The sequence below is a fragment of the Lissotriton helveticus genome, chromosome 1_1 (assembly GCF_964261635.1).
Source record: "Lissotriton helveticus chromosome 1_1, aLisHel1.1, whole genome shotgun sequence".
Lineage (NCBI taxonomy): Eukaryota > Metazoa > Chordata > Amphibia > Caudata > Salamandridae > Lissotriton > Lissotriton helveticus.
In genome coordinates, this window is record NC_136057.1 from 1,504,586,698 (window position 1) to 1,504,614,157 (window position 27,460).

General features: G+C 45.9%; 1 protein-coding gene across 7 annotated transcripts in view; it reads right to left on the reverse strand.

The window, feature by feature from the left end:
- FIRRM (FIGNL1 interacting regulator of recombination and mitosis) overlaps positions 1-27,460 on the reverse strand; it is a 3,243,174-nt gene that overhangs the window by 3,008,810 nt on the left and 206,904 nt on the right. For 2 of the 7 annotated variants that reach the window (XM_078686707.1, XM_078686723.1), the window contains exon 2: positions 20,896-20,935. The exons of the other annotated variants lie outside the window; for them this stretch is intronic. In XM_078686707.1, coding sequence (XP_078542833.1) covers positions 20,896-20,935 — 40 coding nt within the window. The remainder of the gene's footprint in view (positions 1-20,895; positions 20,936-27,460) is intronic. 7 annotated transcript variants of the gene reach the window in all.

Below are 27,460 nucleotides of genomic sequence, written 5' to 3' on the forward strand. Positions count from 1 at the left end.
CTGAGTCGGAACAGAGCTGGGCACCGAACGCAAACAATACCGACGGTTTGAAAAAGGCCTTCGGGCCTCGAAAAAGTTTATGGTGATTCCGAACTGGAGATAACGAAATTACATCCGAACCCAATGGCGGAAAAAAACAATCTGAGGATGGAGTCGATGCCCATGCGCACTGTAGTCCAGGGGAGGAGCCACCTATCTCGTGATACTTCGAAGACTCTTCCAGGACAACAATGTGCAATCATCCGGACCCAACACTAGGCGGCGATCTATGCTATAGATATGAATTCAGCAGCCCACATGCCTTGAACAATATGGCTTGCGTGGATCCCTCAACGTTTTCCTACCCGAAACCCCTGCAAACCTCAAATATAACTGAAAAAAACACATTTTCCACATATTTTTGGGTGGAATCACCGAGCCGGCACAAATGTCCTACCCCACAACATTTTCCTTCGTGTCTCGAGTAAAAATTATACCTCACTTGTGTGGGTGTCCAATGCAGAATTGGCTAACTTATTTTTAAAAAAGTGTAGCGCTTAGAATTGTTGGTGCTATACCCTAAATCCCTGTGTTTTGGGCTCTTCCCAGTCACAGGCCCTTGCCCCACCCACACGAGTGAGGTACCATTTTTTATCAGGAGTTCTGGGGGAACGCTGGGTGGTAGGAAATTTGTGGATCCACGTAGGTTCAAGAACTTTCCCATACAGAAATTGAGAAAAAAGTTAATTTTTTCAGCTACATTTGAGGTTTGCAGGGAATTTTAGGTAGGAAAACGTAGGGGGACCCACGCAAGTCACACCACGCTGGACTCCCCTGGGTGTCTAGTTTTCAGAAATATGTAGGTTTCGTAGTGCCCAAGATGGCCGCCAAGCCCGGGGCTAAAAATCCAGGTGACTCACCTTGCAAAACCAGGTTGTTTTGTGATAGGTCATTTTGATGTCTCCTCAATACGTTTTTGAACCCTTGCCTGGCGCGGTTACTTGACCCACCCACACAAGTGAGGTACCATTTGTATCGGGAGACCGGGGGGAACGCTGGGTGGTAGGAAATTTGTTGATCCGTGTAGATTCCAGAATTTCCCACACATAAATTAGAGAAATAAGTGATTGTCAGCAAAATTTGAGGTTTGCAGTGGATTCTGGGTAGATAAAATTTGGGGGATCCGCGCACGCTATACCTTCTTGGAGTCCCCTGGGTCTCTAGTTTTCAGAAATGTGTGGGTTTGGTAGGTTTCCGTAGATGGCCGCCGAGCCTGGGACCAAAAACTCATGTGACCACCCTTGCAAAATCAGGTCATTTTCAGATACATATGGGGCATCTGCGTTTTTGGTCCTGGGGTCGGCAGCCATCTAGGGAAACCTACCAAACCCACACATTTCTGAAAAGTAGACACCCCGTGGAGCCCAGCGAGGTATGGCTTGGGTGGGTCCCTCGATGTTTTCCTAGCCAGAATCCCCTGCAAACCTTCAATTTACCTGAAAAAAAAATCACTTTTTTCTCGAATTTATGTGTGGTAAAGTTCTGGAATCTGCGTTGAATCACAAATTTCCTACCACCCAGCATTCCCCCCAAGTCTCCCGATAAAAATAATACCTCACTCGCGTGGGTGGGTCAAGTATCCACGACAGGCGATGGCCCAAAACTTATTGAGGAGACATCAAAATTACTTATCACAAAACAACCTGGTTTTGAAAGGGAAGTCACCTGGGTTTTTGGTCCCAGGCTCATCGGCGTCTTGGGAAACTACCAAACCCACACATTTCTGAAAACTAGACACCCGGGGGAGTCCAGCAAGGTATGGCTTGCGTGGGTCCCCCAACATTTTCCTACCCAGATTCCCCTACAAACCTCAAATTTAGCTGAAAAAAACATTTTCCACATGTTTTTGGGTGGTATATCCGTGCCAGCAGAAATGTCCTACCCCACAGCATTCCTCTCAGTCTCCAGAGTAAAATTATACCTCACTTGTGTGGGTGGGGCAAGGGCCTGTGACTGGGAAGAGACCAAAAAATAGGGATTTAGGGTATAGCACCGACCATTCTAAGCGCTACATTTAAAAAAAAAAGTTTAGCCAATTCTGCATGGGACGCCCACACAAGTGAGGTATCATTTCACTTGGGACACTAAGGAGAATGCTGTGGGGTAGGACATTTGTCCTTACACGGTGATTCCACCCAAAAATGTGTGGAAAATTCGGTTTTTTTCGGCTTTGAAGTTTGCAGGCGATTCTGGGTAGGGAAACGTTGAGGGATCCACGCAAGCCATACCTCATTGAACTCCCCAGTGTGTCTAGTTTTCAGAAATGTGTGGGTTTGGTAGTTTTCCCTAGATGGCGGCGAGCACGGGGACAAAAAAATAGGTGCCCCTTCCCCCAAAACCATGTAGTTTTGTTATAGGTAACTTTGAAGTCCCCTCAGTACGATTTGGGCCATTTCCTGTTGCAGCCACTATGCCTACCCAGACATGTAAGGTACCATTTTTAATGGGACACTTGGAGGAACGTTGCGTAGTAGGACATTTATGGCAGCCCAGTGATCCTACAACTTTCTCACACAGAAATGTAAGGAGAAATGTATTTTTTCCACAAAATTTGAGGTTTGCAGAGGATTCTGGGTAGGGAAATGTTGAGGGACCCACGCAAGCCATACCTTCCTAGACTCCCCCGGGTGTCAAGTTTCCAGAAATGTGTGGGCTTGGTAGTTTTCCTAGATGGCCGCCGAGCCCGGGGCCAAAAACTCATGGGACCCCCTTGCAAAACCAGGTTGTTTTGCGATAGGTCATTTTGATGTCGCCTCAATAGGTTTTGGGCCCTTGCCTGTCGCAGGTACTTGACCCACCCGGCGAGGAAATTTGTGGATCCATGCAGATTCCAGAACTTTCCCAAACAGAAAATTGAGAAAAAAGTGATTTTTTCAGCTAAATTTGAGGTTTGCAGGGGATTTTGGGTAGGGAAATGTTGGGGACCCACGCAAGGCATACCTTGCCGGACTCCCCCGGGTGTCTAGTTTTCAGAAATGTGCGGGTTTGGTAGGTTTCCCTAGATGGCAGCCAGGGCCAAAAACTCATGGAACCCCCCTTGCAAAGACAGGTTATTTTGTGATAGGTAATTTTGATGTCGCCTCAAAAGGTTTTGGGCCCTTGTCTGCCATGGGTACTTGACCCACCCACACAAGTGAGGTACCATTTTTCTCGGAAGACTTTGGGCAATGCGAGGTGAATGGAACTTTGTGGCTCCACTCAGATTCCAGAACTTTACACCATAGAAATGTGAGGAAAATGTTTTTTTTAAATTTATTTTTATAAGTTTTGAGGTTTGCAAATGATTCTGGGTAACAGAACCTGGTGAGAGCCAGACAAGTCACCCCATCCTGGATGCCCCTCAGTGTCTAGTCTTCAGAAATGTATAGGTTTGCTAGGTTTCCTTATGTGCCGGCAGAGCTAGGGTTCGAAATCTACAGCTAGGCACTTTGCAGAAAGGGCCATTTTCACTGTGAAAATGTGGTGTGTCCACGTTGCGTTTTGGGTCATTTCCTGTTGCGGGCACTAGGCCTACCCACACAAGTGAGGTACCATTTTTCTCAGAAGACTTTGGGGAATGCGGGGTGGGTGGAATTTTGAGGATCCACGCAGATTCCAGAACTTTCCACCACAGAAATGTGAGGAAAATGTGTTTTTTTGGACACATTTTTAGGTTTGCAAAGGACTCTGGGTAACAGAAACTGGGGAGAGCCGGTCAAGTCACCCATACCTGGATTCCCCTGGGTGTCTAGTTTTAAAAAAATATATAGGTTTGCTAGGTTTCCCTAGGTGCCGGCAGAGCTAGGGTTCAAATTCTGCAGCTAGGCAATTTGCAAAAAAGGGTCTGTTTTCACTGTAAAAATTAAGTGTGTCCAAGTTGCGTTTTGAGCCATTTCCTGTCGCGGGCACTAGGCCTACCCACGCATGTGAAATGGGGGTCCCAGGTTAGATGTAGTTTGGAGAGGGAGCCCTAAGCAGAGCCCCTGATTCACGATCATAAATAAAGCAGGTTGTGTCAACACCCAGGGACTTGTCCCTCCCTTACAGAATTTAAAAGTTTTTGTAGAGAACGCTTGCTCATTTTGTTTTCCCACTCGGTCACCCCGGGGAAAAGAATTCAGCGACCCATGTATCTTGCCCATTTAGGCTGATTTGCTTCATTGTGGTCTTGTTTTGCTCCTGCAGACCAGCTCTAGTCCCCTAGAGCATTTTCTTCAGGTCTTCTAGCATTTAAATCAGGGGTCTCCAACCTGCAATCAAGAGCTACCAGTAGCTCACAGAGACCCTGTGATACTTGCTGCTGAATTTAGTAGCCCTTTAGTTTTGTTTGGGCTATTTAGGTTGTTTCCAGGCTCTGTTGCCTGCCCTCACCCAAACCAGCTACTCAGATTGGCTTTGAGTTTAGCTGGGGCAGGCCGGGCCGAAAAGGATGAATTCCCTCTCCTTCCTACGCAGATCAGCGTCTTCCTGTGACCAGGCATCTATGCGCACCCTGCATTTTCCTCACTGGCACCGCGCTCATTGTGTGAGTCACGAGTGCGAAGGGTGCTACTGTGGAGCTGCATTAGGCGTGGCAGGGCAGAGCAGCTAGTTTGCAGGTCACGCAAGCAGTATAGAACTGCCAGGATCCGCGCCATCTGCCCTTTTCAGGAGTACAGCCTGACCCCTTACCTTCAGCAGAGCAGCAGGTAAGCCATGGGAGCGAAGAACAATTCTGAAGTCTTTATTTACACTGGACGGAACTGACAGGCAAATAGCACAACACCTTATTGGCAGCTTCAGCCATTTTTTCAGAAAAAGCCTGCTGTACACTGTAGAATAGGTAACAGGAACAACAAATATTAATGAGCTGACGCGGAATAGAGATGGGGCCTGATTCATCCTATATGTATGCCATAACCCAGTGACAGTGTCTGCTTTAGCAAACAATTCCATACATATTACAAAGCAAATTTAAAAAAAGGGAAGCTAGGCCAGATGCCGGGTAGTCTCAATCCCAATCACGCTTCATATCTTCTATGGTGGCATATCTGTTGGTATTTGGCAGGGAGTTAGGAGTCATATTTAGCAATGAAAAAGCTACAGATGAAACAGAGTTGCATTGTGTGCACCAGGGGTAATCGCGTCTGGGATTGACTTTTGGAAGAGCCTTCGCCAGCATTCAAATCGCGACAGAATTTCCAGGACAGGTAAAAAACAAGGATATTACCATCACCACCTTGAACAGGGCTAAAAGTCCAATGGTAGAAAATCGGAGCACACTCCAAAAGGCCAACTGAGCTCCCTGCCCTGGGCAGATGACCGTTTAAATGGTCACCTTCAGAGTGATAAATGAGAAGGAAACAATGGTGGCACTGTGAAACTCTTGTTCTTTTTTGGTAGAGGGCAAAGGGTAATCGGTAATATCTACTCTCTGAAACCATAGGACATGCACACCTAGAAAAGCCACATAGTTTGCCAAAGTTTGAAAAAAAGTATTTTAGACGGTCCGCTTAAAAAACAGCGTTTTCTAAAATACAGGCACCCTGGAGTCTCCGACAGTAACGGTAACCCATTGAAAGTCTCACAGGGAAAACGCACACACTACTGGCACTGTCAGGCCTGGCCGGGTACTCTGAAGCAGTGCTGTATATCCACTGCTGAATGGTCAGCAGTACACAGATTGCTTCCAGGCTTGATTTAACGCCCCTGCTCAACATTCCTTGGGGCTCAAAAGTGTATCAGTGCACCAAGTATCAAAGGCAGCTCATAGTAGTGCAGCCCAGCTTGTTCCTCCTTATTAGTGTGGTGTGTTACAGGCAATGAGCTCCAATGATCGTGCATAGTGCTACAGACCTCACATTGGCAGTGCCGGATAAGATGCATTGCTGGGTGGTGCAGACACTGCAGGTAGAACACCGCTAACCGTACATTTGGTAACGCTGTGAAATACAGGTTGTCAGAACTGCAGGTTATGCAGTGTGGATCGATAGAGTGTTGATGGAAGGGACAGAGTATTAATTGGAACTGGGGGAAGATAAGGGCAGATCAGGGAAGCATCTAATTTGAAATGTTTCAGCCTGGACAAAGAGGGGAGAGGATGTGCCGTTATGGCCAGCGCTGTTGACTTGAAAGTGGGGAGCCAGGTTCGAGTCTTTGAGTCCGCTCAGCATCCTGTGATCAAGGCTGACTAGGATTCTTGTACTTGGAGGGCCATGAACAAGAGTGGGTGGGCCACGAGGTTGAATGGGCGTTGGCAAAAAACAACTAAGTATTGCAGACATCTGATACTTTAGGCCAGGGACTGGCAACTGTCGAAATGTTGTCATTTTAACACCGTAACCACCAACCAAGGATGTACATATCTTGTTTTCTCTGCTGAGCTTTTGGTACTGTGGGTGATGCTGGAAATCCATTCTCTTTCCACTCCTGCTGGGTAACTGCATCAAAACACGTATAAATAAAACAGAGGATTTCGTGGATATTGCGGTGCTGCACTTTCGTTTGTCCACTGTAGGGAGTCAAATACCCAGCAGAATAGAAGACGGACATTTGTGGGTTACAACTGTTGATCTCAACTAGGCATGGGGCGTGTTTAAGTAGGGAAAAACACTAACGTTGGGGTTGCGGTGTCCGCTGCCCTGCAGTGAATTGCTTGGTAACCTTGAGCAGGTCATCTGCGCTCCTCTGGTCTTAGTTTACCCAGCAGCCGTCGGCTAATAATAACACCTGGTTGAGTAAACTAGTCTTCAGGGCAGCAATACTATTGGGCTGGAATTGTTTCCCAATGGGCTGTGTGGAGTGGACAAAAGGATTAACAAGAACTTCCCGAACTGGAGAGCCCCAGCTGAGAATTCAACCCCCCTACTCACCCCCCCACCAAATAGCGCACTGACTGCCCGAGACTGTCCTGCTGGCTTAGTGGACGGATCAAGTCCCGACTCGTTCTAGGGCTAGGCCATTTCTGCTTTCACACTCGATGGCCCTGCTGAGTGAGGTGAGGGGTTGGAAAGGTTGCAGGGGCGTAGCTTCCTGTGGTGCTGCAGGTACAGTGGTATCGGGGCCCAGAGGCCTGAGAGACCAACCAAACCTTCTTTATTGCTGTATTTCACAGATCTAACAGTGGCCAGGGGGCTCATTACCGTCCTTGCAGTAGGGCCCATGACACACTGACCATGCCACTGAAAGGTTGTTTTCTTGAATGTAGAGGGCAGGGGTGTGCAGAGGTAGCTTCTTATGAAAGCAGCAACAATAATTTGTAATGCCCTTGAATACCTTTGTGTGACTCAGTACTTTCCAAAACAAGGTCAGTTTTGAAAGAAAACAATACTCCTTTCCCTGCACTGGCACACAACCTACTGCCTAGTGCCGATGCAGACAGAATTAAATTTGCGTGGGAAGTGGTACCTTCTTGTACAAAAACAATGCACTGAAAAAAAGAGGAGCAATAAAAGTATTTCTCCTTGTTACGTCTCACCTGGGGTGGCTTAGGATTTTGACGCATTCCCAGGTCCCCCACTAATAGTGAATCTGAGAATGTGCCAAAATCTATGGGTGGATGCATGGTAACACCCATGCTCCACTCATGGAATGCCTCCCTGGGGCAGAGTAACGCAACATAGCAATTTGCGCTGCCTTGCCTCCATATCGGTGAGGCCATTCAAGGCCACGCAGGGTGGCTATGCATGGCCTCACACATTTTGTACAATGCACACTCAACTTATACATTTCAAGATGCTCTCATGTGTGATAATGAAGAAAGGGGAGGCACTGTGTCACAGTATTATTAGCACATACTAACCCAATGTGTGGCCCTGAAGCACTTACCTAAATGGGCAGCAAGCTGTGCCATGTAGGGAGTGTGGTTTAAAGTGTTTTCCTTGGTTTGTGATCCTATGAGGAAAGTTTTTCAGAGGTTTGTCTGAAGAACACCAAGGTACGCTTACTTTTATTTATTATCTGGTTAGCATGTTATCGGACACACTATAGCAGGGTGGTGAATGATGAGGTGTGAGATATTGGTTTGAAATGTGGGTGATCACAGTTCTATGTCACAAAATCTGCAGCGGTCATGGAATATATCCTTATCTGGAGTAGTTTTGTATGCTTGTCCTAATTCAAAAAAGTCCAATGTTTGCTACAAATGTAGGAGTACCCAATAGAAATTATTTGCAAAACCTTCACCTTTGTGAATTGGTTGATCGGTGTGGTACAATTGTAAGTCCTCTTCCTATTTACAGAAGTAGACTAAAGTCCATACAAGCCCAAAACTATGCTTTGGTCATAATGAATCAAACCTCAGGTCATTTGTGAAAAGCAGTCCTCCCGTGTTCATAATTAAACATAGCTACGGTGAGTTAGTTTTCTCACTTTCCAACTGTGCTGTTTAATTTACCAGCATGGCTGCTACTCACAAATGGTCTGCAAGACAACATTATTAAAGGTGTCCACATGGTATTCATGCCTGTTATGGATTGGATGTTGACTTCATCAACATTTTTACTCTTGCTTACAACCTTAATAACTAATCATGGATGAAGAGCCAGGTCTCTCCAAAAGGGCAAAGAGTAAGACTTACTACTTCCATCAAGAGTGGGGAAGACATTTTTATTTACACAAATTAAAGACAACTGTGTATGTTTAATCTGTGGAGCAAACGTTGCAGTGGAAAAAAAGGGCAATGTTGAGAGGCATTTTTCAACAAAGCACATGCATTTTGAGAGGAAGTTCCCTAAAGGAAGAAGCTGGAGGTCACAAAAAGTAAACAAACTGAAATCTGCATTGCAGACACAGCAATCTTTTTTACAAAGCAAACGAAGAAAGCCACTGCGGCAACTGAAGTATCATTCATAGTTACTCATCACATGATCAAGCACAAAGCAACATTTTCAGATGGAGCCATTGTGAAGGAAGCAATGCTTTTAATGGCAGAGTACTTATACAAAAACTTTAACCCCTTCAGTGCTGCGCGAATTTCGCTGAAGGGTTTAAAACCGTATTGGCTCAGGACGGAAATGTTCCGTCATCAGCACCGGAGCACCGACGCTGATGACGGAACCGTTCCGTCATGAGCATGCAAGGGGTTAAAAATAACCCTGAAACAATGTCTGCCATTTCAGATGTGCAGTTAGGGTCAAACACTATGGCAAGAAGAGTATCTGCATTATCGGGCACCATGATAGAGCAGTTAGAGCGGGATTTAAAGACATGCAAATATTTTTCTCCTCAATGTGATAAATCTGTTGATGAAGGGATATTGAACAGTTGGCAATGTTCGTTAGATTCTTTTTTGAAGATTTCACTGATAAAGTGGAATTTTTAACTCTGTTGCCTCTGAAAACCACAACCAGAGGATCTGACATCCACAATGAGGTAAAAAACTATTTTCTGAAACATAATGTCCAATTGAAAAAGTTAGTGGCAATAACAACTGATGGTGAACCCACAATGATAGGGTGTCATTTTGGCTTCATTGCCAATTGTAAAGCAGATCCAGATTTCCCTCCGTAATTGAACTACCAGTGCATTATGCATCAACAGGCAATATGTGCCAAGGTAATGGGGTTTGATCATGTGAGGACACCGGTTGTTAAAATTATTAATTCAATTCGTGCAAAGGCCAAGCAGCGCCAAACCTTCAATTTGTTCCTTGAAGAACTATCCGCTGAGTATGGGGAACTTTTACTGCATACTCAAATACGATGGCTTAGCAGGGAAAAAATACTGCGAAGATTCCTTTAGCTATTGCCATAAGTCAAGCTTTCATGGAGTCTAGAAATGAAGCTACAACACAGTTATCAAACAATGAATGGTTGCTCTATTTCGCTTTTTTGACAGATGTGACAGAAAAATTCAATGTATTGAACTACGCTTTGCAAGGCAAAAACAAGACAATACGAAAACAAGTTACTTACCTGTAGTTCTCCAGTATTGGAAGCTTTCATAGATTCACATGCCTGTATTATTCCCCGTCATCGAGAAGGGAGTCTCCGGTACATAAAAAAGCAATGTATAGTCATAAAGCAAACTGAAAAGAGGCCTAGGCCCATTTTCCTTTTGCAACCCATAGCCTTTGTTATGTAAAAAAGGCCCAAACTTTTCCCGGAACCAATCAGCTGTCCTCACCCTCTAGAACACTCCTGAGAGAACCTCTTGCCCCTCAGATTTTCGCGCACTTGTGTATAGTAAACACTTGCCATGCTAAATCCGAGGTGAGCTTCTCAGGGGAGGAGGGTGGGTGCATGTGAATCTATGAAAGCTTCCAATACTGGAGAACTGTAGTTACAGGTAAGTAACTTGTTTTCTTACTCCAGTATTGGAACTTTCATAGATGCACATGCCTGTATTAGAATAGTGAGCAGTTCTATCACAAAGCACATTTGCTTCTTACATTCCAACCGTATGCAATACAATTTGTACAGTACAAATCTCAGTACAATATCCTAAATGTGACTTTGTGCACAGAATAGAAGGATGGAGGGATGTAAAGAAGGCTCACCGTTACTGGATGATGTTTCTCAACACCGCATCTCCCACCGCCGCTTCCGTTTCTGCGGCTGCTTCCAAGCAGTAATGCCTGGTAAATGAGTGTGTGGATGACCAGGTCGCTGCTCTGCAGATGTCCTGTATAGGCACTCCTGCAAATAATGCTGTGGACGTGGCTACTGCTCTTGTCGAATGTGCACGAACCCTTGTGTGCAGAGGTTGCCCCGCAGCTTGATGACAGTAAGTAATAGCACTGGAAATCCATCTGGCAATCCCACATTTTGATAAAGGGAAACCTTTTCTTGGTGCACTGAAAGCAACAAAGAGTTATGAAGATTTCCGAAAATTCTTTGTTTCTTTGAGATAAAACTTGAGACATCTTTGGACGTCTAATGAATGCAAAGCCCGTTCTGCTGCTGTAGAGGGTTGAGGAAAGAAACGTTTTAATACCAATGGTTCATTCAAATGAAAGTCAGTCGGAACTTTAGGAATAAATTTCGGATTAGTCCACAGAACCATTGTGTCTCCTTTGAACTGTAAAAATGGGTCTCGAATTGTGAGAGCCTGCAGTTCTCCTACCCTCCTGGCTGAAGTGAGGGCGAGAAGAAGCGCCACTTTCCAAGAAAACAATTTGAGGTTCGCTCTGTGAATAGGCTCGAAGGGTTGTTTCATTAATTGAGACAATACCACGTTGAGATTCCAGCTCGGTGGTGGTGGTTTTACTGGAGGGAAAACCCTGATTAATCCCTTCATAAACTGTTTTATGATTCTTGCTGACCACAAGGACGGCCCTGATGCAGATCTCCTGTATCGAGATATAGCCGCCAAATGCACCCTTAGAAAAGCATGAGCTAATCCCGATTTGGCTAGCTGCAAGATGCATGGTATAATCTCGTGAGGTGCCGCTGTCAGAGGAAGGGTACCATTTCTTTGACACCAAAGACAAAACCTCTTCCACTTCATTCTATAGGTTTTGTTTGTGCTGTCCGCTCTTGCCTTTGAGAGGATGCTTCTGCACTCCTGTGAGATATTCAGATGTTGGAACTCACAGTGTTCAGGAGAAAGGCTGCTAATTGCAAGGATTTCGGGTCCGGATGGAGCACTTGTCACTGGGACATTGTGAGAAGCGATGGAATCGGCTGGAGGCGAATCGGCTGCGTTTCCGAAAACAGCAGGAGCTCCGCAAACCAGTCTGGTCTCGGCCACCACGGAGCTATTAGTATCAGCCTGCACTGTTCTTTCTTTATTTCTCTCAACACTCTTGGGAGGAGGGGAATTGGGGGAAAAGCGTAGGCAAAGGTGTCAGACCATGCCATTGAAAACAAATTCCCCCAAGATTTCCTTTGGGGAAGCCAGCTTGCGAAGTTCCGGCATTTTTTTTTCTCCCTTGTGGCAAAGAGGTCCACAGTTGGTTTTCCCCATGTCCGAATAATGCTGTCCAGCACTCCCTGGTCCAACTCCCACTCGTGGCAGGAAGTTTTGAGCCTGCTGAGAGTATCCGCTGTGGTATTCTTGTCCCCTGGCAGGTGTTCTGCCTATAGTGATATTCCTTGTTGTAAAGCCCATTCCCATATGTTTTGCGCTTCCAGTGAAAGGGAGAGAGATCTTGTGCCTCCCTGTTTGTTCAGGTAGTGCATCGCAGTTGTGTTGTCTGTTCTTATCAACACTGATGAATTCCTGATTCGTGGTAAAAAGGCCAGTAGCGCGAGGCGCACCGCCCTGAGTTCTAGCAAGTTTATGTATAGCTGCCGCTCCTGTAACTTCCATCGACCACGAGCTGCTCCTGTAATGGCCGCATTCGTAATCTGCAATGAGGCACGAGGGGGATGCAAGATGACACTATCCCCAGCAATGATTTGTATCTGCGTACTGAAAGATACTTTCTTTTCAGAAACTTTTGGAAGTGAGACACTATCTTCTTTTGTCTTTCTTCGGAAGGGGACGCCATGTTTCCCTCGGTATCCAAGATTACTCCTAGAAAAGTGATCTGTTTTCTTGGATGAAGGGATGACTTCTTCACATTTAGAGTCAATCCTAGTTTGTTTAACAAGTCCATGCACGCCCTCGTTGACCTTCTGGCGAGTGCTGCTGTTGGTGCCTTGACTAACCAGTCGTCTAGGTAAGGAAATACCTGATGTTTCTGCCTCCTTAGAAAAGCCGCCACTGGAGCTAGACATTTTGTGAATACTCTTGGGGCTGATTTGAGGCCAAAAGGTAGGATTCTGAATTGGTAATGCTCTTCGGCTACCATAAATCAAAGGTATTTCCTGTGTGCAGGATGAATCTGGCCGTGAAAGTATGCGTCTTGTAAGTCTAAGGTGGTCATATGATCCCCCGGGTTTAAAAGTAGAAGGATGTCCTGAAGAGAGATCATCCGGAAAGATTGTTTCTTGAGATAGGTGTTTAGGGATCTGAGATCCAGAATTGGACGCCATTGTAAGATATTTTTCTTGATCAGAAAAAATCGAGAGTAGAATCCCTCTCCTTTTTGGGAATTTGGAACAGGCTCTATTGCTCCCTTTCGGAGCATTGTCTGAATCTCCTTCCGGATTTGATGCAAATGATCTATTCTGTGATGCATCAGTGGCGTACGAGGGGGTGTTTGGAGAAATTCCAAGTGTATGGCCGAATTGAAAAATGTTGAGGACCCCTCGGTCCGTGGTTATTTCTTGACAATTTTGAAGAAAACAGGTAATCTTTCCACCCAGGGGAACATATGTCAGAGTATCCGGTGTGTCTGGTATCAGTAACCTGTCATTGTCGTTGGGCGTTGTCTTTGCCCTGACGACCTCCTCTACCTTTAGGAGTAGATTTGGAATATCCTCCCGATTGTCGCTGCGAATACTGCTGACGGTAGGGTTGAGAAGTGGAGGTATAGGAAGAGTACCTCCCTTGTTGATAACCTCCTCTGTATGAAGTTTGGCCTCTATCTTTAGAGCCACGAAAATGAACTTTTCTATACTGCAGAGTTCCTAAGGCTTTAGCAGTATCAGTATCCTTCTTGATACTCTGCAACGCGTCATCCACGTGTTTGCCAAACAAGTCTTCGCCATAGAAGGGCAGATCCAATATCTTATTTTGGACTTCCGGCCTGAATGCTGTAGCCCTTAACCATCCTTGTCTGCGCAACACCGCCACTCCTCCAAGAGACCTGAAAGCTGTAGTTGCTATATCCATAGCGCAGTCTATGACTTCTGCTGAAGTCCTCTCTCATTCTTGAAGAATTTTTCTGGCCTCCCGCTTCTCTGCATCCGGAACGTGATCAATAAAAGGTGACAGGTCGCACCACATCTGCCTGTCGTACCTTCCTAGGATAGCAAGCGCATTCGCAGCTCTCACCAATAGTGCTGACATGGAGGAGAGCTTCTTCCCCGCGTTGTCCAGCCTTCTTCCTTCCCTATCCGGGGGCGCCGTAATTGGAGCTGACGGGTTCCTTGATTTTTGTTGCGCTGCTTGTGTGATCACTGAGTCCGGTTTCAGGTGACCCAAAAGGCAAGCAGGTGCGTCCGCCGGCGCTTTGTACTTCTTATCTAGTCTTGCGAGCACTGGTGTCACTGTCGCTGGCAATTCCAACACCTTCAAGCCTTCCTCCCAAATATGAGTCACAATCGGTAAAGATCTCACCGATTTCCGAAGGCTGTCCTTAAAGTCATACAAGAAACATTCGGTTTTATCTTCGGTCATGGTAAGTGAGAATCTTTTAGTGGCTCTTTCCATTAAGTTATGAAACTCCCCAATGTCTTCAGGTGGGGAATCGACAGGTTTAGGTGAAGGAGATGACGGTGAAGGAATGAGGTAGTCATCCCACTCTTTGCTAGGTTCACTAATCTCACCATCCTCATGTTCCTCATCAGTCGTGTCAGGATCTCTGAGGTCTTGGTGGTGGAGACTTAGGAAGAGGCTCTGGCAAGACCTCTGGTAATGGTGTACCCGGTACAGAGCGCAGCCTAGGTGTTACATCTGGAATGTCTTTAGATGTTTGAGGTGTAGGATATCTTCTCCTATAATCCTCCAGCATGGATTGTAGATCTCTTAATAAAGAAGAGGGCACACTTGTCATCTATTCCCTTTGTTCTTGATAGGGATGCTCTTGAGGATGACCCTGAAAATCCTCATATTCATCCTGTGAATCTTCATCTTGGCATTTCACCTTTAGTTGGGATGGGCTACTTGCATACCCAAAAGGACCATCCTCTTCCTCTTCCTCCGAATCCTCCTCTTCTAGCCGATGAGAAGGTACTAATGGTGAAAGTTTACTTGGAGACGTCACTTCTGGTGTTATTGTCCTTTTCCAAGCTGAAAAACGCTTTTCTGGAGTTTTTTCCCTTGTCAACGAGCCCGTTGACGAGATCGTCGTCGCCGCCCTCGAGGAAATCATAATCGTCGACACTATCGTCGACGTTGTCATCACCGTCGTCGTAGTTGTCGTCGACGGTCCCATTGTTGATGCCGTCGACAGGGGCTCTCTCGTCGTCATCACTACCCTCGTCGACGAAGGACTCGTCGTCAATGTCGTCGACGGGGAAAGTACTGACGACGATGCTGGTTTTACCTCTTATTTCGTCGGCGGTGAGGGTGTTTCCGCCGACGTTTTCCTCGTCGACGACTTAGATTTCTTTACCTCAGAAGGTGTAAAAAATGATTTTTTTTTTTTTTATAAATATTTTTATTGTTGCATTGCAATATTCATTGTTATATGTATCGACATGGAATAGTGTGGCTTCAACATTCAGCCATAAGCAATCATTACTGCAACTTACATTTTCTGTTTATATAACTAAGAACTAAAACGCTGTTACATGGATACTTGGCATCAGTTCGCACATTCATCATTACATTGTTTATTAGCTAAGCAGTAGTATAGGCTGAACGTGTTATGATTCTTATGAACTGTAGCCCCGTCCGGTGAACAAGATTGTTGTGGTTTACCCATTGTTTGTACCCTATCTTCTTCCCCCCAACCTTATTCTTCATCTTCATCCTCTCCCGAACTATGTCTGTTTCCTCTGGTAGCGGCGCGCATATATCCCCCCTATAGGTGGTCCAGGGTAGCCATAATTTATTCCACTTGCGTGGGTTAGCCCTTTGTTCATACACCGCCCTCTCCGTCACCATAGTTATGTCCATGTTCTTACACCATTGGACCAGGGTAGGTGTTTCCGCTGCTCCCCACTTTTGCGCTATGTCGCGCTTCGCCAGCATCATACCGACTCCTACCCACCGCCTCCCATATGTCGTCAAATCATTTGGGCCCCATATGTTGAGTAGGCAAAGCCTGGGGTCCGGTGTAATGGGTAGTTGTAGAGTCTGAGCCATAGTGCGTGTTATTCTCTGCCAGTATAGCATGATTTGTGGCCACTCCCAAAGAGTATGGAACAGGGTGCCTTGTGCTCCGCATCGGCGCAGGCAATACGGATGTTCAGCTCTATGTATTTTGTGAAGCATAGTACGTGTATAGTAGACTAGAAAATGATTTTTTAATGGTAATCTTTACCTTTTGAGAAGATTTAGACGGCTCTGAAGCAGGTTTCTTAGCATGTTTCTCCTCAGAAGCATGACCCTTCTTCTCCTTAGACTTTCCTGAAGGAGATTTTGAGGGACTGTGACCCAAAGACCCTGGAGTGGTCTTTTTAGGGTTTTTTTCAGGTCTCTCACCTGAGGTATGAGCCTGTGGAGATCTCTTCTCTTCGGAGATCTCTTGGATGTTGAAGACTCTTCCTCACTGTCGCTTGAGAGGATTTCTTTCCTGGCTTTTACCTTCTGGAGCCAGAGTAGAAGCCTTCCTTCCCGGTCTTATTGGAGAAAGTGCGACAGATTTTACATTCCTTTGCCTGATGGTCCAGGTATAAACAATATATACAGTCCTTATGAGGGTCATCTGTATACAGTCTTTTCTTAGAGCAGGGGGCACAAGCTCTAAATAAACTTTTCTTCTCCTTGTCAGCCAGGGTAGAAGATCAATAGTAGCTTCCAATAAATCAATGTAGAAAAAGGGGAACCCCAAATTCTAGTCAGATATAGTAGAAAACTGAAGAGTTTGAGCAGAGCTCAAAGGAGACTCCCTAGCACAACGTGCGGTAGAAAATCTGAGGGGCAAGAGGTTCTCTCAGGAGTGTTCTAGAGGGTGAGGACAGCGGATTGGTTCTGGGAAAAGTTTGGGCCTTTTTTACATAACAAAGGCTATGGGTTGCAAAAGGAAAATGGGCCTAGGCCTCTTTTCAGTTTGCTTTATGACTATACATTGCTTTTTTATGTACCGGAGACTCCCGTCTCGACGACGGTGAATAATACAGGCATGTGAATCTACGAAAGTTCCAATACTGGAGTAACCAGCATTATTAGTTCTGTGAAAACATTCAAATCAAATCTTAACCTTTTCATACAGCATGTGCAAAAAAGATAGATTGAGCACTTTCCCTCTATGCTCCAAATCCTTTCAGAAAACAAAGCCAAGGCTGAGCTCCTGGACATAGAAAAATACAGTAGCCTCCTCATGAGGCTTAATCAATAGTTTAGTGACAGATTTAGTGAATTTGAGCAACTGGAGCCCGGTGTGATGTTCACTTCAAACCCCTTCATGGAAGTGGATGTTATTGACATTTCAGAGAAAATGAGTGTACTTCTGAACCTGGACTCTGTCAGAATGGAAATGGAGATTGTCACATTTCAAAATTACATTGAATTGAATTCAAGGCAATCTGACATTAATTTCTGGAGTCTTGTGGATGCTGAAAAGTTTAAGAACATCCACAAAGCTGCATTGAACCTTTGTTCACTGTTTGGCTCTACCTATCTTTGTGAATCAGCATTTTCCAATATGAACTTTATAAAATCTAAGTTTCGCACACGTCTGCCTGACAAACATTTAAAAGACTCCATAAGAGTTGTCCTCTCAAGCTACACCCCAGATTACAAGGGATTAGTGGACACCTTGCCGTGTCAAGACTCTCACTGAAATAATTTGTATGCATTTGCAATCAATACTTGTTCAGTGACAGTTCCTGGTAAAATCCCAAATCTTGGAATCCGTTTCATTACTAACACCAAGATTAAAGTTGCTACAGAGAAGAATCTGCAGCCACCTACAAACATTTTTTATTTGTTGAACAAAAACAAAGCACTGTGTACTGCAGGCCTGTTTTACAAACACAAGAAAAAGTAGCTGAAGAGAAGAATCTTCAGCACCTTTCCAAATATTTGCTGCACAAGATAAGAACAAAGCAGTGTTTACTGAAGGCCTGGTTTATTGAGGTCAATGAAAAAGATAGCTATTGAGAAGAATCTTCAGCATCTTTTAAAAGTCCTTTTGTTAGGAACAGTTAGTTGAACAAGAACAGAGAAATGTGTACTGCAGGCCTGAGTTTCAGACACCAAGAAAAAAGTAGTTGGAGAGAAGAATCTTCAGCACCGTTCCAAATGCTTATTTGCTGAACTAGATAACAAAGCAGTGTTTACTGGAGGCCTGGTTTATTGGCATCAAGAAAAAAGATAGCTACTTAGAAGACTCTTCAGCATCTTTCAAAGTTCCTTTTAGTTGAACAAGAACAAAGCAATGGGCACTGTAGTCCTGGTTTACTGACACTCCTAAAAAGTAAAGGGAGCAATTGGAATACAACCGCGAACATGACTGGTGCCATAAAAACCATAAAGTCAAAACTGAACCTTCTGAACAATTCAGAGTGGAGGACAAAATTGGTACTTTCCCAAACAAAGCTGAAGTTCATCTTATCTGGCAATTGAAAAACACAGCGATCTTGTCAAAGCTACAGTAGAAGAATCCATCTGCAATTGTGATTCAGCAAAGCTTTGCACCGCTGACTGCCACACAAAGACAACTTCACTACTATAATGACTTCTATGAAATTGCCCCCATGCCAGGCTACCAGATTAAACAGTATTAGAGGACATCATACAGTTCCACATTGAAGGTAAGATTGCTTTCCCTGTATGTTTGTAAATTGAGCTGCATTACAATGATCATTTCAGTGACAGCTAGGAATTGAAAGGTCTTGATTTTCAAGCTATTAATTGAAAGGTCTTGAAGAGTCTTGACAACACAAATCCAAAGTTATTCCTTTTAGTGTTTCTAGGGAACTCTAGTATTTTGTTCAAACCACAGTATGGGCTCTGAAGAAATTAGGCCTAAAAGTTAATGAAACTGGGGGTGGGGGGTTTCTCAGAAAAATTGCTCTTGAGGTTTAGAAGTTCATGACGATTTTCACTGACCAGAAGTAGCTCTCACTACACAAAAGGTTGGAGGCCCCTGATCTAAATCTGCTTTTCGTTGCAGGGCTGGATTTGTAAGGTTTCTTTCACCAATCCTGTCCTGTGCATTGAGCTGCTGATGTGCTCTCCTGCTTGGTGGGAGCATCTTTCACATCCCCTCATCAACCATTAAGCATAACACCCACACTGAAGGCTACTTGCTAGGAACCTGTGTGTCAGCGAAATCAGAGTTCAGCCCTAAACATTTCCAGGGGAACCCTGCATGGTCCCCTAACAGGACCATTCCCCCTACTGTTCCACAGGGAGCACTGACTCTGGAGAGGCCAATCAATCATAGTCCTGGGTGCTAGCTGATGTTTCAGAGTACCAACATTAATCATTGGAGAAGTTCAGAGGTCTTCTTCCTTCCAGTTTTAAGTGGAGGTGGACACTTCTAGAGGTAAGCACCTCTGCTCAATGCTAGGGTGCCATATCATTCAACCCCCTGCCCAAACCCTCCTTCACAGCATTCTGGGACATTTCACCATGGCAACGTCAAGTAGTCTGTAGAAATGCCTTCCCTAGGACCCTCAGCCCCGCCCCTGACATAGCCGCCTGAATCCTTCTCCCCAAAACTGCACAGGGGAGCTCTCCTCTGTTTGGCACTGGAGGTCTGGCCTTCCTCATTTGTTCCTATGAGTTTGCCCAGGCTAACTGCAATGCGAAGAGTGTATTAGCATATGTAGAGTTCCTCCACAACCCTTCCTTTTCTAGGAATTGAGCCATGCATTACCAATGGCTCTATTGTGTGGGGAGACCCTTTGAACCTCCTGCTGGCCAGCAGAGTATTTAGCTGGGTTCAGTAGAGGGGACAAAAACCTAGATTAGGGCTATGGCTGAGCTAGGGAAATATTAAAAATCTTGCCATAAGAACTACAAATATCCCAGTTTTGAAAATGGATCTGTACACTTTGTACATGTTTACCCTAAAATTGATATCTAATCAGTATCTCTAGGGCCAAGTATCGCAAAATTGTGCAGTGGTTCCCATTTTGCCAATAAGATATAAGTGAACACACAGTCTTTTCAGTAAGCACTACAGACCTACGCTATGAATGGCTTCTCACATTTTAAGGTCTATACCAGTCAGCACCAGTCCCAGAAGGGTTCCTTCGACAACAGGCGCTCTGTGCGCAGATACTGGGCTGAGCTAGACAGTAATCCCAAAGCTCATCCCACACATGTGTTCATGCATAACCAGCCCAGAGCCTCTTAACCCTAGTTGTGTACAAGTGGCCTTATCTTAAAAGGTTGACACTGGTGAGGAGAACTCTCAGTCCGCTACCACAGAATTTACCTTGAGACTCGGAAAGAGAGACTCGCAGTAAAAGTTGAATGCCGGGTAGTCAAAAACGCGAAAAATCCAGGGGGATTAAATGGGCAGAATCCGTTTCCAACATAGAGGTCGTCAGACATGGAGCCATTCAAAAGAAGAGCAAGAAATACCAGGAATCCCTCAAAAAGAAACATCTGGTAACATCTGCTCAGAAATTACTACAAAAGGCTTTAAAATGGAAGCCTCAAAATGTTATTAGATTAGGAAAAAGATCAGCATTTTGTTCTTGGGATCGTAGCATCAGAAAATGAAAGTTGCACAGGTACAGACCAATAATGTCAGAATTTGGATGAATTAGAGGGTTCATAAGCTATTCTGCATATTCAACAGTACTTTTAGACAGAGGGTAGCATATTTAATAGAAAATACCAGTGCATAATTTGAGCTGGTGGTTGCCGTGGGGGCCACCGGCACTCATTTTTGAACATCAGACATTTACCAAGAGCAAGTGAGAGAAAAATGAACAAAAGAAAGATAGAGGAAAAGAAAGACAGAAAAGCTGTCACAGAGGAAGAAAACAGGAACCTGTAAGAGTGAGATAAAGGGGCAGGGAGTGGCTCATGGGGGTGGGGTAAAAGAGGCATGAGGTAGAATAAAGACTATGCAGCCTCGGTATTGGGCCCTTCAACATTGAAATACACCAGACGCGGGCTTCTCATCAAAGTTTTGTGCACTAGCACTCTTTTACAAATTAAGCAATAGATAATACACCAAAAGACTTAAAACATTATATCTGCTCCTGCAACCAAGAGACTACCATTAAATGATTTCAAACCCTATACTAGGAGGTTATCCTTTCTTTGCATACTTACGCATGTGCTCCCTCCAGTCGTCCGAACGCTGATAGAGAGAGTAAAATGGTTAAGGAAGCCAAATCTAAGCAAATAAAAAAGCTAAAGTGTCCAACAAGTCTGAATATACTAACATGCTAAGACTACACTTCTACAAAACAAAACTGAAATCTATTATAATTTAGAAACACCTTAAAGCTGCAAGTTGGTGAGGAGTACGACATTTTGAACAGAATGCAATGCTCCCCGGGCCACCACAGCAAAGAAAGTGAGAACAAAAAATAAACGAAGGGAGTGAAAAGACAACAACGTTTTTTGACAGAGAGGACATCAAAAGGTCATTCGATGTCCTGCCAACATTAACTCACTACGGGAAGGTTCAATGGTACAGCCCTGTAAGTAACTATCCGAATATGATTTGTAAATCGAACTTTACATTTAATTGAATGTTTCAAAACATGGCGAAAAAAGTACAGAAGTCTTAGTATGCAAAAAAACCTCTGCATTTTATAGATCACAATTACAAGCCCTCCTATAAATCACGTGTTGCAGACAACTTTAATAGGCAGGAGGTGTAAAGAAAAAAAAGGTTTGTTGTAAACATTCGTAGAGTAAGTTAGCAAGTGCTTCCTTCTGTAACAGCAATTCTCGGTTGATTTTCAAAGCAAACAATTGCTGAACAAATTAACACCTTCGTAGAAAAGAAGTGTGGTGCCTGCTTTGGCTGGATTACAGACCAATGGTATTAATTTTTCCAGTTAATCAATGCAATTCTGACTTTTCCCCCAAAAAGGACGAAAGAGTTGAGAAGTACCAAAATTTGCTAAACCAACGCAATCCTTTACCTTGTAGTGGACTATGAAGAACAGCTACAGGCAAGCGTATCCACTTACTAACACAGTCAACACTTCTAGTTTGGAAAAGAAAAAAATATTATGTAGTAAAACTGCTTGGTTTTTGGCCATGGTAATGGAACAATATTCAGAGTGGGGGTGCTGTCATCAGCGTTACATGACTGAACTATAGGGATTGTCAAACAACCAAGCGCCACACAAAGAACAAATGTAGCAAATGAGCCACGCCCATTTGGCAAGAGAGTGGTAAGGGTGTGTAGCATGTAGCTGGTGGTGCATTTTGGAGCATACTGTTGCAAATATATTACTAGACCATGGTATGGTAGCACATTGTAGTTGACAGACCACACATTCTCCATTTTAAAGGCTACTCATTTTGCACAGTCTCATTGATAATACTATGCAGCACAGAATGTGTAGAAATTGTGTTTCAGTAAATATTTGTCATTTGCTGATCAAGAAAAGTGTTATGTTCGTTTTGATCCTATTAAAATCTTTGTTTTCATGTCCCTTCAAAGTTACAAAAGAATGCTTCATTTGTGCTGCCCTAAATGCAGATTGTGACCAGATGGTCTATGGCAACCCACGTCTCACAATTGGTCCATCTTTAGCTCAATGGCTCGGTCTCATCCCTGTCGCCTAACTGCATGTCTTCAGCTCGTAGCCCATCTCCTTCAACCACAACCTAGTTTTTCACCTCAATCCACCACCTACTATGCAGCTACCCATGTGGGGACTTCCAATGACAGGCAATAACTCTGTGGGCCACTTCTAGCTCTAGATCCAGAAATCTATTGCCCACTTTTTGCTTGGGTGGGGCGTTTGTATAAACCAAGAAGGCAAATTTCGACTGTATACAAATTCACATGGTTGAGGGTGCAGGGTGCACTTCAGATCCCTTCCAACCATAACTGTGTTATGATTGTACAGCCCCAGACCATATGGAAGAAATCTGCGTCAAGCTACGCGCACCCTACGATTCTTCCAGGCGCAGCATAAGATTGAGCCTGAGGAGTGAGGTAGGTGCAATGCAAGTAATTAACCAGTGTATTTAAATCTCGTGTCATGCATAGAGGAGTAGGTATACTCAAGAATGTGGGTCCCTTCTTTGCAGCTAAAGGGCCAACCTATAATGTCTTCCCACCGAGTTCTCAGGGTCAGCAAATCCTATGTCCTCATGGTCAGTGCTGATCTATAGAGCCACAAGACCAAATGTCTACCTCCTCCAAACGTTAGGATAGCCTGTAAGAGATCATGTGTAATGGCCCATACAAGCGGCCCACAGCACAGGTTATCGCCCAATAAGTCGCAAGTACCAGTCAGGCGATCCTTAGTCGCCAAGGCATCAAGGACTAGAAGGAGTCCTTCAAGTAGCAGTCCCCAATGGTCTCAATCCCAGCCTCAGTCCAGGGTGATATTCGTCAAGCAATGAAATAGTCTCCAAGCGCAGTCGGACGGCCCACTAGTGACATCCCTAGGCCATCAAGGGCAGTCAGTCCGATCTGATGACAATGTCCCCTCCAGCACCTGAGAGCTATGCGAAGTCTAGGTTTAGGGGGTGCGGAGATTTTAACAACTAGCAGCACAGCTAATCGCACCTCCTCTCTGCGTGGTTCACCCAAATGTTCCTGTTCTGTCAGGTTACTTCTAGATAGCCAGCCAGCCACTGCAGATGGGCTGCATAGCAATATAGTTCATAATCAGGGACCTCCCTTCAAGCCTCCTCCGGACGAGGGACTTTACCATGTACGTAGGGATACCCAACGGTGACCACCATCACATATCAAATCCCTGACCAGGATATCAAGGAGTCTAAACCAGGTCCTCGGCACCCAAACCAGGAGATAATTAAAGAAATATTGAACTCAAGGGAGTGTCACCATTTTAGTCACCACTATGTTAGCCATGGTGGGAAGTTGCAAATTCTGCGAACAGGCCACACTGCTCCATAACCCATGCATCACTCTCCCGCGGTTGCCCTCCATTACATCAGAGTCCGTATGGTATACCTTGACTCCCAGATAATCGGGGACCGGAGACTCCCATTGAAATCCAGCGAGAAACACAGCTGCCAGCAGCCTCTTGAGCCGCATGAAAACAGGGAAAGCACACGACTTCAGCCATTTCACGTGGAGGCCCGAGATTTGCCTGAAGTCCTCCAAGAGGGCAGCATTCCACGAGTTCTAGAGTCCCTCAGGTAAATAAACATGTTGTCTGTATACAAAAATTTCACGTGCTCCCATCCCAGGGAGGGATTCCTTCAGCCCGGCCTACCCAACTCAACATACAAGCATATGGTTCAATCACCAGCACCAACAACATGGAAGACAGGGGGTTAACCCTGCCGAGCACCCTGACCGATCTCAAAGGATTTGCAAATACATTAACCTACACGCACTTGTGCCTGTTCCCCAGCATTTAGCAGAGCGACCCATTTATTCCAACCTTCCCCTAAAGACATTCTAGACATGACCGCCCGCATGTAGTCCCGTCGAATAGTATTAATGGCTTTCCGTATAGCTATGGAAAGTACCAGTGCTTCAGGAAATTACTCCTAGTATGTTGCCTCCAGGACATGGTAAAGACCCTAGAAGTTGTTTCATGTGCTGCAGTTGGGAATAAATCCATTTTGGTTCACATGTAGAAACCATGCACATGCGGGTGAAGCCTACTGGCCAGGACGTTGCAGGGTATTTTAGAATCCGAGTTCAACATCGTCAAAAGTCATAGGATTCCACATCTGCTACGTCACTCAAGGGTTCCGAGATGGACACTATTAAGCCTTCCCTAGTCGTATCAGGGAGCCTACTGAAATCAAAAGCATCTGTGTAGAACGCAGCAAGTCAGGAGACCAACTGCATAGCAAAAGTATGATAACATTCAGCCAGGAGGCCACGAGTCCCAGGTGTTTTGCTGTAAGCCATGCCTTTAAATACTGGTCTAATCTCTTGTTCTGATATGGGGGCACCCAGCAGTTCCTGCTCCTCCTCAGTAACCTACGGCAAGGTCGTTCTATTGAGAAAGAGATATAGCTTCCCTCTAGATACCCCATGCTCATATGCGGTGCTGTAGTGAGCTTTGAAGACCTCGTGTATATCTGTTTGGGAGTATACTATTTCTCCAGTTGTCCCTGCTACCTTCATGATAGAAAATCCTCTAACCTCGGAGCGGACCAGCCATGCTAATGTCCGGCCTGCACAGATCTGTCCAGGTTTGTGTCTGCCTTACAATTATGGTCTGTCGGCTGCTACATTATTCCAAAACATTGCTTAGACGTGAAGCTGCTACCACAAGGAACACAAAACGTGAACATGACTTTAATCATTTTGGATGACTAACACATGTTGAGTTTCTCTGAAAGAACCTGTGATATTAGTGCATGGACATAAAAAATATTGTGTATAAGAAATAGACAATCATTAAGCTTTTGAAGAGAATAAACAAAATACATTATCCAAAGCTTTCTACAAACTCTGATTTTTAAGAAGAACTGTTCTGACAACAGTAGGATAGCTTAAAACCTATTAAATCCCCCCCTGTTTGATCCACAGGTTGTAGCTGGAATTTTAGGTGGTCCTGAAGAAGGATGTCGTTTTATATATATATTCCCCACCGAAACGTACGTAGATTGAAGTGAACAGGATCCCAACCCACAACAGCTGAAACACAAAATGTTTCCCGCTGCTCATGGATAGTGAGTGTAATAAGTGGCTGGAACTAGTATGAATGTAATAAGTGAATGTATGAAATGGGTATGGATGTAAGGAGAGAGCGGCGTTTGGAATACAAGGGGGTATGTTTTATGACAGAGAATGGTAAGAGGTGTTAACTTTTGATTAGAACATGTGTTTGTGTATAGAGAAATGTTTTTGTAATTTCCCATGTTTTCTTACACAAAAGGTTCCTGATAACATTGTTAAATATTAAATTAATTGAAATAATCAAAGAATCATTTGTTTGTCCTGATGAAATTGTTTTATGTTCTCTACATTGTATGCATCTCATGTTATGTAGAATTTGAAATTTGCAATATGTACGAAGAAATAAAAAAACTAAGAAATAAAAAAAATAAAGAAAAAAGTTGGCTAATATAAAAAAAAAAAGAGGGGGGCATGGCTTCAGCGGCAATGGAGTAGGCTGTGAACCTGAAGAGCTCCGGTGCCCCGCTGCCTATATTAGCCATTTTAAGCGGACTTTAAGGGCTACTCACCATCCCCGGGTCTGAGGGGCATCCCTGGTCGAGTGGGGCACTGTGAGAGTGGTGTCCGGACCCCCGGGAGCTGATGGTGCAGCGGTGGTGTGACGGCGGGGTCCTGGAGGGCGGTCGAGCCCGCCATTTTAGCTGAGGAGCCGGCGGCGGACCCTTCCTTCCCTCTCCGGAGTGACACTGGGCGGCGCGGCGGCGTGGACTCCGCTCCCACGCTACAGAACCGGAGCCTGGTGCGGCGGACGGCGCTCCCGGACGGGGAGAGCCTCGCGACCCCGAGGCTGGAACGGGCGCCGGACTTGAAGGCGGGCGCCCCCTGGAAGCGGCGGAGAGGCCTGAAGAGGTGGGGAGTCCTGGTGCTGGCCTGCCGGGGGGCCGTGCTGTCGCCGCGTGCCGAGACCGGGGCCGGCCGCTCCCGGTGACGGGCGGAGTGGCTTGAGAGCACGGAGGCCCCGGGGGCTGGACTGTCTGGGGGTCGCGGCGCTACGGCGGCGGAGAGGCCTGAGGCACCACTGCAGTCGCCATCTTTGATTCCTGGCCACCATGGGGGACGTGGCTGGAGGTGGTGTCACCGCGTGGCTGCGGAGAGCTGAGACATTGGAGAAGAGTGCGGAGGTGAGGCGCATCCGCTGGGGGCTGCGGCTGCACGCGAGGGGCGCCCCCTCACTCCTGGTGCCCTTGGAGGGCCTCGGCCTGTCACACAGCACCCCTTCCCCCCTACGCACTGAGGCCTAGTTCGGAAGCTGCGCCCGGCGAGGGAGAGCTGAAACCCTGTGGCCCTGCGGCGGGGGACGTGGAGTACCCATGAGCCCTTGCCGTCTGCTGACCACCCAGCCGTAGGCCCAGGAGGCGGGGGACTGCGGCGGACTGTCTCGGCTGGGGGCCTAGAGAAGAGGCCTGTGGGGCGGGTGACGGTGAGACGCTGTGAGCCCTCCTTGTGGGAGGTACGACTTGGCCCAGGGCCCCTGGACCTTGTGCTGGCCCTCCGACTGGTGTGCTCTACCCTGACTGCAGTGACGGCGCACCGTGCCATCCAGTTGGGCCTCACCTACCTGTGGCCTGCCTTCCACGGCTAGTGGCATGCAATTAACGGCCGGAGAGACTGTTGTCGCCATTGGCTTTGAGCCCTTGAGGGTGGGGAGGTCCCTTCCTAGGCCTACTAGAACGAGCTGCTTCTCCCTATTGCGGTGCTGGGGACGCTGCATCACTTGGGGCTTTGTCTTCTTGAACTGTGTGTGCTCTGGCATCTGGTCCCCTGATTTCCTGCCTCTCTGCCCTGGGTGCGGCGCCTTGACCTCCGCTCTGTGCTGCTGGACCCCATCTTCTGCCCGCACTGTCCGGGGGCGCTTCTGGCGGGCTTCCCACCTGGGCCTGTGGTGGACGGGAGCTTTGGTCGCTGGACTGTTGCCGCCTGGGGACACGAGCGCTTAGCTCTTAGCTGCCGGCCTGACGATGACAAGATCCAAAGGGGGCAAGCAGGAACCGGCGGCGACGGCCAAAGGCACGTCGGTGATGGCTATGTGGG